The following is a 17,821-nucleotide window of genomic DNA, read 5'->3' on the forward strand; positions in this document are numbered from 1 at the left end:
AAATAAACACTGTACTTTGTTTTGCTGGTCATTTTTACACCAAAAAAAGGAACCTACATTTTTTTGTTTTAATAAAATACTAAGCAACATGAAATCTCCACAACACTTTTTTTTTTAACTATATGACAAAAAAAACAAAACAAAAAACACAACAGCCACTGGCCAGCCAGATGATAAGTTAGGTGTTCCCTATCCTGTCTCTGCTGAACACTGGAGCCCGTGACTGATACGTAGGATAGTGCAGATGTGTGATACTGAATAATAAGCAATGCTCCAGCCTGGTATTGCTACATACAGAAGCCGGCCTGCACAGTAACTGGGCTAAATGTGTGACCCGGCTTTAGGAGAAGTGTGATGCAGCTCTCAGCGTTGCACAATACCCGTGCGGTTAGCAGATGTACAGTTCCTCGCTTGTCTAGTTCTGTCTTCAGGCACATGTCCATCTGAGAGAATCCTTTGAAAGGCAGTAACTCTGGATTTAATGTTAACACACAGCTCTAGCAGCCCAGCCGGGCAGCGTGTTTATGTCTGCTTCTACCACAGCCCTAATATCAAGGGAGCGGCCGAGCGGAGCAGCTGGGAGGATGCACAGTTGGTAAGCTCATATCATGGACAGGAGACAATGGAGCAGGAAGGAAAAGCAAGGGAGGCGGCTCAACACCAAAGGAATACAACAAACTACAACAGCATGGAAAAAGGTGGCAACGCGTGCACAGTAATCACAATTGGGGGTTAGCAAAAGTTGAATTTTTGCAGAGCATATAGGAGAAAGCTATAATATAGACTAGCACTTTAGATTATTAGGTTACACAAGCTACCTTTAATTATAGATGTGTGTGGGGCCTCAGCAGCTAGTACCTCTATAAAAAGCTCCCTGGGTGTTGCAGTATATAAAGGGAACCTGTCACCAGGATTTTCCCTTCTAAACTGCAGCCACTAACCAGTAAGCTTATATACAGCATTGTAGATTATATATAAGATCCCAGGCCAGGCTATATAAAAACGTAAAAAACATTTTCATTATACTCCCCTAGGTGATGGTCCGGTCCAACGGGCGTCGCTGCTCTTGGATCCGGCACTTCCTCTCTTCCGTCCATCGCAGTCCTCCTTCCCAGCTCCGGGTAGATGAAGCGTTCTACGTCATCCACACAGAGGCCTCGATGGCGCTCCTGCACACTTTAATCTGCCATGCTGAGGCCCAGCAAAGTACTGTGATGCGCAGGGCTCTGGGAAAGATCAAAGACCACATATGCGTATATGACGAGCCATCCACACGGAGCTGGGAAGGAGGACAGCGATGGATGGAAGAGAAAAGGCGCCGGACAAGAGACGCCGATTGGACCTGACCGCCCCCTTGGCGAGTATAATAAAAGGGGTGTTTTTTACATTATACAGTGCGGATTGGGCACTTAAAAGCTGCGACCACCACGAGTGAGCCCTTATATACAGCATTTTAAGAGAAAATCCTTGTGACTGGTTCCTTTTAAGGCCCCTGTCACATCCATGTCACCCATTACAGTTTGCCAAAAAAATACCAAACAAACAATGACCTGCTGATTTACAGTCACAGAAATCATGTGGAGCTGCTGGCTTCAATCATGTGAGATCTGCCGCTGTCATTCATTTTGTTCTGCTTTGTCATACAAACAGAAACAGAACTAAAAAAATTGCAGATGTGAACCTGGCCCTACCCTTGACTCTCCCTTCAAGAGATACTGTGGGGAAGGAAAAACCAACCAAAAAAAAAAAAAAAAAAAAAAAAAAAAAAAAAAAAAAACAAAACTTGAATATGTGCCGAGTTACTTTAAAAGTACCTGGAATGAAGGGGCAAATTCCTTCTTGTACCTTTTGTCGTTTTCGTCTGGTTCTCATTTGGGTTACTCTTTAATAGTCCATTTCATGTGTTTGCCTATATCTATCCATAACCTTTAAAAGTAAAAATACTCCACCCACAGTTTTTCATTTAAGACGTTTCCACCCAAGTGTAGATTAGTTGCCCCTAGTGTTTTATGCAGTTTGTAAAGTTGCAAAAAAAAAAATTTAAAAAAAATAAAAAGGGGACTTTCATAAAAAACATTTTTTATTTTTTTTAACTAGAAAACAAGAACAAAAAAGATGATAACTTACTTAGTTGGGGGCCCAAGACAACTATTTAGAACAAATGGGACTTTGTGTGCCGTATAGTAACGCATAATGAAACTAACCCACCACATATTTATAGTGCATATAAAACTTTTTTATTGCATACAAATTACAAATGGGTCATTATCATAAATAGATTAAGAAAAACATACATCAGGCTAAAACAAAAAGGAAGAGAACCAGGCAACTAGATTCCCTTATTATTGTAGTCAAGGGCGGACCATGTAAATTTCCACACTAAAATTAATAAAGTGGGAAATAAAGGTAAAAACACTTCATGTGCCGCTATCAATAAGAAATTGCTCAAAACTGAATGAAGCTTTTGCGAAACGCGCAGGGGGGTTTCTTCCGATTACATCTGGCGTGGCGTGTTGAATATGGGCAAGCTTCACTGACCTTATGTGCAGTATATACTTCCTTACCTGTGGACTTTGCGATAACCTGTATGCTATACAAAAAAGGGTTTTTATTGTCTCTGTATAGCCCAATTCCATCCACAGTTTTGAGCAGTTTCTTATTGATATCTGCACATGAAGGGTTTTTACCCTTGTGTCCCACTTTATTAATTCTAGTGTGGAAATTTACATGGTCCGCCCTTGACTACAATAATTAGGGAATTAGTTGCCGGGTTCTTCCTTTCTTAGCTTGATGTGTATGTTTTTCTTATATAATCTATTTATGATGATGACCCATGTGTAATTTGTATGCAATAAAAAAATGTTTTCTATGCACTAAATATGTGGTGGGTTAGTTTCATTATGCGTTACTTGCTATACGGCACACAAAGTCCTGTTTGTTCTAAATATTTGTCTAAAGTTTTGGGGACGTGCCGGTACAGCCATTTCAGAGCTGTGTTAGCAATTCCAGGGTTACGGTTTTGATTATTAAGTTGGGGCCTAATGTCCAAGCCAATAACATGATTGACTAAGCGCTCGCTCACACCAGCATGTAACACGGACAAGTGCTATCCAGTATTTTATCAGCTAGCACTCTATAAACGACGATGCAATCAGGGTCTCCGTCTTTACATTATGCTGCTCTCAGATCGGGAAGCAAAAACCTGGTGACAGATTTCCTTTAAAAAGGGAACTAGTTAGCTTAATAGCATTATGAAGGTGCCTGGCTGCAAGTACTGACAGCGCAGCACCTGGGAGAAAACAAACTTTGCTTCTTCCAGGAGCTGTCAGTCATGCAGTCATCCCTAGAGTGACTAGTCATTGCTCACAGTACAGAGAGTGGCAGCCATAAGCTTGACCTAGCCCTGACTGACAGCGGGCTTAACAGCGCAGAGTTGGCGGTCAGTCATTGCTAGGGTGTGCTGCCTCCGCTCTCAATTAAGAGATCGGTGACTGTAGTTACTTCTCGGCATGCATGAAAGCCAGTAACTGCTTGGAGACAGTAAATTTGCGGTAGGGTGCCGTAGTGTCAGTACTGCGGTCAGGTACTTTCATAATGCCAAATAGGACAACCATGGTGGTTTATGTGATTTAATAAAAGACATTGAACTTTTACTTCCACGTGGCCTCCATAGCGCTCCATTAGACAGTGTTTCTTTCATTCCTAAATAGGACAACCATGTCCCAATCTGTATGTCTCCCCCTTTTAAATAACACCGATGTTACTCCAGTGGTGTCAGCATTGTCTCTCCAGGTATCGCACCACAGGGTTACATCACGCGATGCCTGTGGCCAATCAGCATGCTTACCTCTCCCGGCCTTTGGACAAATAGCTTACATCCAAAGAAAGTGAGAGAACAGCACTCACTTCCTCCAGATGTGTAATACGGTCAAAAGCTGGGAAAGTGAAGTGGCACAGGATTAGCCACCGGGGTCAAGTAACAACACTTATGTGATCCTGGGAGACCGCGTCACATCGCTGGAACGGCTATGGCACTGAAGGCCAGTATAAGGCTGTGCACCCATACGGAGTTATTTTCTTGAAGATTTTAATCAATACTGCAAGGAAACAAACACATCCCAGAAAAGTCTATGAGAATATAAACTTGCTGCAGATTATTTTTTTTTTGCATCAAAAAAAGTCTGCAGCATGCCAATTCTTTCAGCTTTTTGTCCTGCATCTGATTTAATCCACTGCCGTGGATTAGATCTGTCAGTACTGCACTGGCAGTATTGACACTTCGCCTCACACGCCATGCATCTGGCATAGTCTGTGAGGCGATCTGTAGCTCAGTAACCTTGGGTTGTCATAGTGGCGACCCAGGGTTGCCATGGCAGCAATTGGGTCTCTGTGACTGCATTACAGGGACCTAATCGCCAGGGAAAGGTAAGAGATTCCTCTCCCTGCCTCCCGAATGTTGCGATCACGATTAACACCCTACATACTGTGATACTGCTGGGAGCGGTGCAGGCACCGCTCCTGGCAGTGAGCGCCGGGACTCAGTTGTAACATCAGCTGGAGACCCGGCAGCGATCGCAGGGGTACAGCGCACTAACGCCCGCGATTGCCGGGTTTAATTTTTTCAACCAAACCATGCAGTTGTGGGCAGACATTCAGCACACAAATCTGCTACATGGGCAAATACTCAAAGTGTTATCTCAAAAGGGTCAAAAACACATGGCCTGAGAATGGGTTGTTCGAGTAGTGGAGAACCCCATTACCTTACAAATATAGGACCCATCTGCAGTTAATAAGGTTATTGAATATGGCAGGTTCATTTTAATCTAACTTTTTGTGAATGTACTCAAAAGCACAACGCATATTGTGCACTTCGACTCCCCCCACCCCCCCCCCCCATCACCCCCACAATACTAGCAAAATTGGGGCACATACTATGACATTGTGGGCTGCAGGTTATGAACCTGTGTTGTAATCAATCTGGCCCGCAGTGAATAGAACAAACTGTTGGTACTTTTGGGATGTAAATTTATCTACATACCTGGACTCTCCACTCTTTTGTAGTGGTAAGGGTTTATGCAGACTTCTTTCTGTTTGGAGCCAAATGGATACTCGCAGCACTCCAGAGGTTTCAGTTCATGGTGGCTCTGCAGATCAGGCCAGCGCCATACTCGACAATAAATGACATGCGGGAGCCCCTTCCGGTGAGATACTTGTAACCTTCCATCCAGTGAGCGGGGAATGGTGACACAGTTACTGGGCTGTCCAGGACAACTCAGGGCCTTCTCCAACTCTTCCATGGCACCTTTCTTTTTCTTCAATTTTTTAACCAATGCATCTACTGCTTTTTCCGCCCATTTTTCTTCCTCATCTCCTTGCTTCCAGCCAAGCAGCCTCTTCACTGCTGGGCTAGTAAAGGAGAAAAGGCTGGTCACATTCATTGTGACGAGCAGGGCAGGTCACAGATGGATAAGAGTACTGACTGGTCCAACTTTCTAAAAAGAAAAACGTCCTCTTTGCTTCTCAACAAGAAGACAGTTTCCAGCGCAGAAGTAAGCCTGTAATTCCCAGGAGACCAGAAACATCTAGGGAAAAAAAAAAACAAAAAAAAAAAAATTTAGTTAGGAACGGGTGGAAATCCAGATGTGAGATATCATCTGGCGGCATTCAAGAACATGGAGAATATTGGATGCTACGCAGCATACATTTACAGTGAGCACACAACCCCCTGAGAATGTGGTGACCCGTGCTCGAAGAAGGTCAGCCTATTCCCCTCGATCTGTGCTATTCTTAGTTTCACTGACCTCATCATATCAATGGCCAACATACAATTTCAGATGCACAATGACATTCCAAGAATCACTCATGATTCTGCACATACAGCAAGTTTACAAAGCACTAATGTAATAGCACCTCCAAGACCTCCAGAATCAATAGTAAATCCCATTACAAATAATAGGACAAAACATGAAGCCACCAAGAACCAAACTGTGCATGCATGACCAAAGTCACCAAACTTTTCGATGTAATGGGGCTCAATTACTAAAACGGTCTAATTTTTAGGCAGTGGAAACTGATAAATCTTGGGTATTTGAAGACTGTCTAGACTCAGGGAAAAGCTCCTATAGACATCGGCTGAGAATAGGTCAAACATCAGATGTGTATGGGGCCGCCCAACTCTCCAGGAACAAGAAGGTATGGGTCTTTGAAATTTCTACAGCTGAGCATCTTTTAGGAAAGGAGCTATTGACAGAGGTGTGACAGTCACTTTCTTCCTTCTCCCTGTGGAAACACAAGCAATCATCCAAAATATGTGTGTATGTATGTATGTATGTATGTATGTATGTATGTATGTATGTATGTATGTATGTATGTATGTATGTATGTATGTGTGTGTGTGATGGGCAGAGAAAACTCAGCGAGAGCTGTTGGCTAAGGCTGGTTTCACACATCCGGCTTTTTGCCGTATCCGGCGCTCTCCCGTACAGATAATACAGTACAATGACAGCGCTGTAACTTCCGGGTCACATGACAGCATGTGACCGGCGTTTGTTGCGCTGTCATTGTACTGTATTATCTGTACAGGAGAGCGCCGAATCCGGCAAAAAGCCGGATGTGTGAAACCAGCCTTAATGTTTGGCAGCCAACTAATGTGTACACCTAGATTTCACAACACCCCATACTACGCTCATGCAAAACCACACCATTTTTTGTTGAGGAACCCCAGACGTGCATTCTAGTTTATCGTAATCTTTCACTGCCGTGATCAGTAGGTCTCAGCACCCAATTTTTCATCTTCTAGGTGTGACCAGGCATACCATGGATTGCTATTTCCACAGCATGTGCATTTAATGGTGTCTAACCTTTCCATTGCGGTGTACTGTCATTTTGCTTTGGACTTTGCATGTCATGTTATCTCCAAGGTGAGTCAAGACATAAGTATGAAGGATTCATTTAACACGCAGGAACAGACTACATGAAGTGTACATGTGAAATTAAAGCAGGCGGGAAGGAGTGAAAAATCAACTGGCCTCTGTCTGACTCGGGTCCATCCCTGACACCCAGCCTAAATAACGGAGGAAGTTCTTGTTTAAAAAGGGACAAAGAGCAAAAATGTCTCATTCTTCCCAGTGGAGGGGTTCAACAATTAGGCGTGTGGTGTGGGACTGTGTGTTGCTCTGCAAAAGGATACAGCTTGGAAAGATGTTTCCTTTGATGCCTGAGAGCAGTATGGATGCCTTTCCGTTGCAGAGGGGCCTGATTAAATTATGCAATCAGAGCTGAGTAGACAGTTCTATATATAGAGGCTATCCTGCTTTTGTACTCTCCACACACACCCACACAGATGTGCATTTCTTCTTACACAACACCTGTTTTCCAGAGACAGTTCAAGAAGTCAGGCAGGGAGGAGGCAAAACTGTACACCAGGAAAATAAGGGTGGGAGCACTTCAAATACTGCACAAAACACAGTTCTGTTAGTGTTATAAAGGCTGACTAGCCCGTAAAAACCATAGTCCCAGAAAATTGCTGCCTTTATTCCGAGTCCATTATAAAGAAGAGCCCATGATGAAACTGGAGAGGACTTGCCCCAAACGGTCACCACAAAGCTGAATGAGAGCTTCAACTGAAAACTATTTCCAAATACAGAAAGGACAGAGCTAAATCTTTAAAAAGGGACTGTCAGCGGGTTTTTGTTATGCAATTGAGGACAGCGTGCTGTATAGGTTAAAAACATTTCAGAGATGCATCTTATTAAACTGTGTGCTGTTTACGTATGTTTTGAGAGATAGACTATGGGAGTACAAACTTATGATGACCTTTGACACATTCAGAGCAGGAATGAATGTGTCTCATGGATTCATGTCAATTAAGAGATGTGCTCCTCAGACCATCTGGGGGCATCGCAGCCCTGGACCAGACCTCAGAGGTCAATAAAACTCTCACACTGAACTGCAGCAATATTTATGGCCACAACAGTTTGTCCTCCTGCTATAGAGATAGTTCTGCTTCACATAACAGGTTTAATTTACTGCTTCATTCTATGTCCTGTTGTGTATAAATATGTGACTTCAGATTTTGTTATATTGAGCCTGAAGAAGAGACTTGTGTAGTCTCGAAAGCTGCTATTACCATCTTTTCAGCTAGCCATTAAAAAGGTATCAACCACTGAGGACTTCAGTTCTTTTAAACAATTTTTTATATCTCTATTGGCCAACACAGTACAAAGATATATATTTTACCTGCTGTTTTCGTATAACATCTTTTAGCTGCAGGAAAGAATTAGGTCCAGTGCCCATGCAGTGTAGTTTTGACGCGTATTTTCAGAAATCTGCATGTCCATTGTGAAGCCAGCAAAGTTTACGAGAATTCAGAAGTGCTGTGCCCACATTGCTTATTTTTCCCTTTTGTATTTAGTGCAGATTTCTTTTTTCTGCACCAAATACACAAGGGAAAAATACTCAACGTAGGCACAGCACTTCTGAATTCTCAGACTTTGCTGGCTTCACAATGGACATGCAGATTTTGCTGCAGATTTCTGAAAATCTGTATCAAAATACGCAGCGTGGGCACAGGGCCAAATTCTTTCCTGCAGCTAAAACACATTACACGTAGTAATAAATTAGTAACGTACACTAGTCAGACTAGTAAAGCTAGAAATCAGGTAGTGCAGAACACCCCCCTGCCATGATTAGCAGCTTACCGTTTATAGACATTGTATGTAGAGAGCCTCATGTGGGCAAGTGCAACTTTTGGAGCTGTGCTATATACCAAATTTAAAAATTGAAATCAAACTAAGTGATACATTGTTGGATTCAGGGCCACTTTGCCTACTTCATGCTGCTCTCAGAAAAGGTAGCAAAAAATCTGCTGACAGATCCCATTTAAAGGTATTGGAGTTTCAGCTGCACATATGTCCAGTAAACCGTGAAGAAAAAAATAAATTAAATTTAAACGCCGCGGTGTTTCAGCACACCACCTTTGCATGAAATTTTAGTCCTAATAAAAAGTTGAAGTCCACAGCTGGTCAAATATGATTGTTAATCTATGCTATGCATTTATAATTTCACAAAAAAAATTAGTAAAACCTCATTCACAATGCTGCAGTCTATGTGGGTGTACCACAAGGATGTTTAGATTAAAAAGGCCAAAAATTAATACACTCCTCTCCATAAATGGGATTCATTTTATTCTTCAATTCTGTTAAGATTGTAGGGTTTGGATCTACCCAATGAAATGCCAGCTACATGCCTGAAAATGAATCCTTCAGATGATCAAAGCTATTGGAGTCTAAAGGGTACTTTACACGCTGCAACATCGCGAGCGATAGCACCCGCCCCCGGCGTTCGTGCAACATGTGTTAATCGTTGCCGTAGCGAACAATGTCACTACGACAGCGTCACACGCACATACCTGTTCAGCGACATCGTTGTGGCAGCCGAACAATCCCTCCTTCAAAAGGGGAGGAGCGTTCGGCGTCACAGCGGCCTCACTAAATGGCTGCCCAATAGCAGAGGAGGGGAGGAGATGAGCGTCCGGAACATGCAGCCCACCAAAAGCAGAAACTGCTGTGTGAATACTGACATGAAAAATCCAATAGCTATATGCAAGTGAAAATATGGAAAAAATAGAATCTGCATTACTGCCTTGAATATATGAATAAAGAGAAATTTAGCTATTGAATTGATCAATGCAACAGAGCCCCAACACTACGCCAAAGTATTTCTCTACGTTGGGGTCCCTAGCTTGTGTGTGTCCTCTCATGCAGTTAAAAAACTTACCGTGTATGGGAAGCTGACACTCAGGCTATATAGTGTAGATTTTTTTTTTTTTTTTAGGTTTTTGCACCCAGTTCAGACTCAGAATGGTGTTCCAGACGTTATTTCTTGATTTGTAGTCTTTCGTTTGTGAACCCTCCCCAACCACACCTATTGCCAGTCCACATCATACGCATATATAGCCTGGGTCTCAGCTTCCCATACACGGTAAGTTTTTTAACTGCATGAGGGGACACACTAGCTAGGGACCCCAACGTAGAGAAATACTTTGGCGTAGCGTTGGGGCTCTGTTGCATTGATCATTTCAAAAGCTAAATTTCTCTTTATTCATATGTTCATGGCAGTAATGCAGATTCCATTTTTCATACCTTCATTCTTACATATAGCTATTGGATTTTTCATGTCAGTATTCACACAGCTGTTTCTGCTTTTCATATTCCCCTTACATAGTCACTGGTGTGCATACCTTCTCTCCATATAGTGTTAATCTCCATCTGCTGCTGCAGGCGGGGATCCGTGCATATGTAAGCTGATTTGTAAAGCTGACATGTGTGCCTCGCAGGTACGAGTGGAATCGCTATCCACCCACACCTGTTAACCCCTTAAAGGACGCTGTCAAAATGTGACAACACCATATTAACGGCAGTCACGGTAGATCTGTACTCCCAGGCCGCCACTGGATGTCATGTGATGTGATCATGTGGTTCCGATGGTTGTCATGGTAGCACAGGGTCATGTGATGACTCCTGTAGCTCACATGACTAAGGTCCTGTAAGAGGCAGCCGGGTACTGCAGCTTACAGGAGATGCTCCTGGTCTGAGTGGGTGCTGCTCTGATCGGGAGAAAATAATGCGCGATCAGACTGATTATCCTTATAGTCCTACGGGTACAAAAAAAAAAAAAAAATGCAATTGCATGATTATGAATAAAACACCCCAAAAATAGTGTTCATTATACGGTAAAACTGATGTGTCAGTGTGATGCCTCAGATTAGTAGGAGTTCATGTAGTTTTACTAATATCTAAGGGGGTGGGGAAGAGGGGGTGTAAAATATATATAAAAAAAAAAAAAATTCAGTTTGTCCAAAAATAGAATTGTGCTTTTGTTGCCCTGCTCTCAGGTCCATAGCCTTTTCATTTTTCACCATTTCGGCTCAGTGATTGCTTGGCATTTTTAAATCTACCAATTTTGTGCAGATGCTACGTTTTAGTCGCCCGTTCTTGCATTTTAAAAAAACAATTTTTGCAGTGACCAAAAATAAGTTTTGGTGTTAAATTCTCACTACACCATGTACTGATCAGATGAACCAATACTATATTTTGATAGATGTTGGTATTACCATGTTCAGAAATACCCAATTTATGTTTTTGTTTTTTTCTTTATCACGGCACAGTCCGATCGCCTGTGCCTTTGATGATCAGAGCAGCATCGCTCTGATCAGCAGAAATGTAGCGTTCCTATGAGTGCCGGCCTGCTGTTGGCTCACAGAAAGTAAGTCATGGTACCGTCAGAGGTCATCAGCTGACCCCGTGCTACCATGGCAAAACATTTGCACCCCATGTTCGCTGATGGCGGTGGGGAACACGATCCTCGCTGTGGCCATTGAAATCACTGTCAGGGTTTCACAGCACCATCTAAGGGGTTTTTCAGGCACAGGTGGATCAGAGATCACAGGTGGATCCACCTGTGCCTATTAGCCGCACATCTTTGCTGATCAGATGAGATGTGCAGGGAATGCCGCTGGCTCTGGGACAAGAACCAGAGGGAGGCAAATGGCGGTGTGATAGGCAAATAAAGAAAAAAAATGGGGCAAGCCAGGAGGACGCTGGAGGTGGATGAATTAAGTGAGAGGACCCGACCCACAAACACCCGCCCATGTTGCAAACAAAGTGCACACAACTTTGATTACAGATATTATAACAGGTATGCCTGGATTCAGCATCTTAGTGCCTGTATGGCACTGCCTGCACCTCATATAGCAAAATCCTGCTGGTTGGTCCTCCAAGTTACTTGAAAATAAAAAGTCTAAATTCTCATAGTTTTCCCTCAAGTGCACAGAATGCCCTAGAGGCACTGAAATATTCTTGCTGCCATAGTGCACACGCAGCTTTCACTTTTTGGGGATGAATCAGTCTCCACTCGCTCACATTATACTCAATGTTACATTTTTCCTTCTGCCCAGGAACATCACTGCAATACACTAGCGCACCACCTTGAATACAGTATGCAAGGAATGCCTTTTGGAATGCTATTTTTAATGGAAACCTATACAGTGTGTTTGAGAAAAGAAAAAAAAACGCACGTGAAATTATTTTGTTTGCTTTCACCGAGTTCACCTATTGAAAATTATAATATTATATATTATATATATATATATATATATATATATATATATATATATATATATATATATATATATATATATATATATATATATATATATATATATATTTTTTTTTAACTCATGCAATCACTGGTTGAATTAGTAAATCGTACACGTCGCCATAATCCTACAAAGTCCCCAAATTTGCCTTTAAAACAGCAATTAATTCTTCTAGGTGCACAAAGGGTGGTCACCCCAAATATCTAGATTTCGCTTGTTAAATTGATTTAAAAATAACAAAAACCCGTAAACAAAATGCCATCACTTCTATTTTTGTAGAAGTGATTGCATTTTGCTCACTTAGCAGCAATTTTCCCCACACCCCTGGCAAGAACTTTAGCTTGGTAAAGTACATCTCAAAATTAGTACCGTATTTTTCAGACAATAAGATGCACTTTTTTCCACCAAATGTTGGGGGAAAGTGGGGGGTGCATCTTATAGTCTGAATGTAGGGCATAGCTGCGGGAAATGAGGGTGCCGCGGTGGAGCAGGTCATCAGGGGCACAAGCAGGCTATAGCAGCGCCTGCCGTGACCACACGGGCCCACTCATTTCATATGCATGCATCCTCCCGCCCATCATCTCAGCGCTGAAGCCGGCGCTGACAAGTGAATGGGGGGTGCGCGCATAATTAACAGCCGGCCTGCATGATAACCCCTGGCAACTACAGCCTGGAGTGATCATGTGCGGCTATATTTACTGCCCCCCCCCCCCGATCGGCATCAGCGTGGGGGGGGGCAGTGAATAAATATGGTATACTCACTGTTCACTGTAGCATCGCAATGTTCTCCTGTCTCCCGGCCCGCTGATCTGTGATCATAGAGATGACATCACTGTGCGCACGGCTCCACACACATCAGCGGGCCAGCAGACAGGAGGACATTGCGATGCTGCAGGGGGAACGGTAACTAGCTCCACACACAGTTAGCGGTGCTGCTGCCGGCACTGACAGGAGGACGAACGATGCTGCTGGAGTGAGGGAAGGCGAGTATAAACGTTTATTTTTTGTGTGCCTCAGGATGCGGGGAATTTAGCAGGATGGGGGACATATATACAAGGATAGGGATCATATACAAGGCAGGAGGATCATTACAAGGATGGGGTACCTTAGAGAATTTGGGGACTTTATCCCCCGTAACAGTGTCAGCAGCAGATCCTTGTCCCATAACTGTCAACCACACTTTTTGCTTAATTTTATTTTCCTATTTTCCTCCTCTAAAACCAGGGTGCATCTTATGGTCTGATGCGTCTTATAGTTTGAAAAATATGGTCGTCACATGGTTTAATTTCTTTGCAAAACACTGTGGGTGGGAAAGGGGGTCATTTCCCATATGGGGCACGTCTACATATAAAATGATCTGCCATAATGCTCAGGCTTGCAGCTCACAAGTAGCAGAACAACCAACAGCCATTGTGGTTGTGCATTTATTTTAGAATATCAGTCTTTACCAGGCCACTGTGAAATCAAGCCAACTGCTCAATACCAGCTGTGAAACTACAGAGTGTGCCCAGGAAAAACCCTCAGCTAAATAAAGTGACATGTCCCCTACACCGGACAGAAGCAGCAGTGCTGTAAGTGAGGAATCTGGCTATAAAACACACAAAAAAATAAAAACCACACACACACACACACACACACACACACACACACACACGTTATAACCTCATAAAGTGATACTGGTACTACTACGTCATTGGTCATGTCCCCCTTGTTTCCGCAGGCTCCAGTGGCGAGTCGAGTCAGCAGTAATCCCCGCACCTTTGCTGATCTGATCAGCAGACATGTGTGGACAATAGGCACAAGTGGATTGAAGATTTCCCCCGCACCTGTTATTAACCCCTCAGATTGCACCGTCAAACACTGACAGCGTGATTTAACTCCTTCACGACTGGCCGATTTTTTGCTTTCCGCTTTTCCCCCCCACCATTTTTCCAAGAGACGTAGCCTTTTTATTTTTCAGTCAATATGGTCATGTGAGGGGTCATTTTTTTGCGGAAAGAGCTGTACTTTTAAATGAAATCATAAGTTACCATATACACTGTTCCAAATTATGCAAAAAATATAATTTTTTCATATTTTCCTAAATTAACTTTCTGAATTGCAGTCTGTTATTGTCCAGTCATCTACTATTTGATTATAATTGAAATGTTTTTGATCAAACTGCCTATGAAAAAAGTATATATTTTTAAAAATAATAAACATTCAAAACTTAATTCTAGGTGATGTTACATTTGCACACAGGACCCCTTGTTTGAAAGAAGCTTCTGAACTCTCGTCCATTGAATTTGTCAGTTTTTGGATGGTTTGTGCTTCAATTGTTTTGCATGTGGACAGAATATCCTCCTAGAGCTGTTGCTTAGATGTGAACTGCCTCACGCCATCATAGACACTCCTTTTGATGATGCTCCAGAGGTTCTCAATGGGGTTGAGGTCAGGGGAAGATGGTGGCCACACCATAAGTTTGTCCTCTTTTATGCCCATAGCAGCCAGAGATGCAGATGTGTTATTTGCAGCATGAGACTGTGCATTATCATGCATGAAAATGATCTTGCTGCGGAATACACGGTTCATCCTCCTGAACCATGGCAGGAAGTGACGTTTTAGAAACTCCACATAAATTATACAGTTCATCTTAACCCCTTCAGGAATCCTAAAGGAGCCAATAATCTCTCTCCCCATGATTCCAAACCAAAATATTATTCCACCTCCTCCTTGTTGGCACCTTAGCCGTGTTTTCATGAGGTGTCCATCAACCAGCCATCCTCCACTCCATTCATCTGGACCATCGAGCATTGCACGGCCCTCATCGGTGAACAAAACAGTTTGGAAGTCAGTCTTCATGTATCGTTTGGTCCACTGGAGCCATTTCTGCTTGTGTGCAGTGGATAGAGGTGGGCGACAGGATGGCTTACGCACAGCTGCAACCCTCTGAAGGACCCTGCCTCTTGATGTTCGGGGGACGTTGGAGGCACCAGCAGCTTCAAAAACTTGTCTGCTGCTATAACAAGGCATTTTAGCAGCTGCTCTTTTAACCTGACGCAATTGCCTGTTGGAAAGAGTCCTCAATTTTTCCTTATCAGCACGCATACGTGTGTGCTGTGAATCAGCTACATACTTTTTGATTGTGCGATGATCACGATGAAGTGTCTTGGCAATGTTGATTGTAGTCATGCCTTGACCTAAATACTCCACAATTTGTTGCTTCTCAGCAGCAGACACATCCTTTTTCTTTCCCATTTTGGCAAAAAATGTAGGCTGCTTAAGGCTCTGTGCGCACTGGGAAATGAAATTTCCTTGAGAAAATTCCGCATGCTCTCAAAGATTACCGCACCCGCGGTAAAAAAACGCGGGAAACGGCACCCGAAAACCGCATGCGGTTTGCCGCGGTTTTACCGCGGTATTGCCGCGTGCGGGTTGGGATGTGCTTTATTGCATTCAATGCAATAAAGCACATTGAAAAAAAAAAAAAAGTCATTTAATTCTGAGATAGTAGATAGATAAAGAGACAGAAGAATAGATAGAGGGATAGATGATAGATAGAGGACAGATCGCTGCATTTCCCACGGTCGGCGGTGAGTTCACATTACCGGCCGTGGGAAATGACCGGTAATTACCTCTGCTGTCTGCTGCATTCAGCGCTGTGTCTGTGACAGTCGCGGCTGGATGTCAGCAGTGCAGGACGCCGGAGCTGTGGATTATGCCGGAGCTTTGTTTCGGGGGGGTTAATAAAAGGGTGAACGAGGCTTGTTGGTTTTATTTAAAATAAAGGATTTTTCGGTGTCTGTGCTTTATTCACTTTACTTACGGGTTGATCATGTCAGCTGTCACATAGACGCTGCCATGATCAAGCCTGGGGTTAATGGCGGTGGTCCCCCATCACCATTAACCCCTTGTTATATTACCCTGAAAGCCACTGCTACACGGTGGCAGGAAGAGCCGAGGACACTCCCGGTGCTGCCGCATAATGCATGCGACAGTGCCGGGGCAGCTGCGGCTGATATTCTCGGCTGCCGGAGGGGGAGTGAGGCGGGGGACATTACCCCTGCCCCTCTCCCTCCCCAGCCTGAGAATACCGGGCCACCGCTGTGTGCTTACCTCGGCTGGACGGTGAATATGCAGCGGAGCCCACGTTCTTTTTTTTCTATATTTCTGTTTTCTTTCTATGTGTGTTCTATGTGTCTGTGATGTCTGTGTGTGTGTGATCTGTGTGTGTGTTTACTCTCTGCTCCGCTTCCTCTTCCTGTAATGACATCACTTCCCTGCAAACCGCAAGCAAGTGATGTACATTACCGGAGGTAAACCGCAAAATACCGCAGGGAATAACGCAGGAAAACGCAGTGAACCGCACAGAATTTGCTGCCTGCGTTATTCCCTGCGGGATTTCACGATTACATTGGAGTCAATGGAGTGAAATCCCGCAGCGATGTGCGGAAAAGAAGTGACATGCACTTGTTTTTGCTGCGGGATTCCCGCAGCAAAACATGCAGCTGTCAAATTCCGCCCAGTGCGCACAGGATTTTTTTTCTCCATAGGATTTGCTGGTGATTCACTGCAGAGATGTTATGAACATTTTCTGCAGCGAAACATGCAGCAAATCCGCGAAAAATCCGCGGCAAAATCCGGTAAGTGCGCACATAGCCTAATAATGTGGAACAGACTTCTGTAGTCTTGCCTTTATTTGGACACACCTTCCAAATTAATTTTCACAGGTATCTGCAATTGCTTACAGTGATATAAAGAGACATGCATCATCTCTGACATGCATCATCATCAATGATTTTAAATGACAAACAAAAAATGTCTAACCTTATCACTCCTAAACTCTTTTTGCATAATGATTTGGAACAGTGTAGTGTACTGGAAGAAAAAAAAAAAAAAAAGAAAAAAAAAAAAAGGCAAAAAAAAGGCAAAAAAATTCCAAATGCAGAAAAATGGCAAAAAAAAAAAAAAAAAAAAAGTGTGAAGGCACTATTGTTTTTGAGATATCTTAGTGAATCACTGTTCACTATATGGTAAACCTGATGTGTTGGTGTGATACCTGAGGTCAGTGCGAGTTCGTAGACACCAAACATGTATAGGTTTACTTTTACTTTAATATAAAAGGTGTTAAAATCAATCATTAGTTTGTCCGAAAAAAGTGGTGTACGTTTTACGCCATGTTCCGTGACCCGTAGTGTTCTCATTTTTCGGGATCTATGGCTCAGTAACTGCTTGTTTTTTTGCATCTGAGGCTGCCGTTTTTAGCTGTACCATTTTTGGATAGATGCTACGTTTTTATTGCCCGTTATTGCATTTTGCGCAAAATTTGAGGCGACCAAAAAACGGAATTTTGGAGTTTGGAATTTTTTTGTTGCTACGCAGTTTACCAATCAGATTAACTGAATTTATATTTTGATAGATCGGGCATTTCTGAACACGGCAATACCAAATGTGTATATTTTTTTAACCCTTTAATTTTCAATGGGGCGAAACGGGAGGGGGGGGATTTGAACTTTTAAATATTTTTTACATTTTTTTATTTTACTATGCCCCCTAGGGGGCTATATTGATCAACAATCCAATCGCTCTGCCAAATCTGCTGATCACAGCTATACAGGTGTAAACCGCAGATATGCTCATTTTCTGCCTCACTCAGCTCCGAGCTAGGCGAAACCGAAAGTAATT

At 43.0% G+C, this 17,821-nt stretch overlaps 1 protein-coding gene across 2 annotated transcripts in view; it reads right to left on the reverse strand.

Annotated features, from left to right (window-relative positions):
• Positions 1-17,821, reverse strand: part of SMAD1 (SMAD family member 1) — a 64,941-nt gene that overhangs the window by 19,570 nt on the left and 27,550 nt on the right. For both annotated transcript variants that reach the window (XM_075348069.1, XM_075348076.1), the window contains exon 2: positions 5,039-5,582. In XM_075348069.1, the coding sequence (XP_075204184.1) occupies positions 5,039-5,438 (400 nt within the window). In that variant the 5' untranslated portion in view covers positions 5,439-5,582. The remainder of the gene's footprint in view (positions 1-5,038; positions 5,583-17,821) is intronic.

Source organism: Anomaloglossus baeobatrachus, chromosome 1 (assembly GCF_048569485.1).
Source record: "Anomaloglossus baeobatrachus isolate aAnoBae1 chromosome 1, aAnoBae1.hap1, whole genome shotgun sequence".
NCBI lineage: Eukaryota > Metazoa > Chordata > Amphibia > Anura > Aromobatidae > Anomaloglossus > Anomaloglossus baeobatrachus.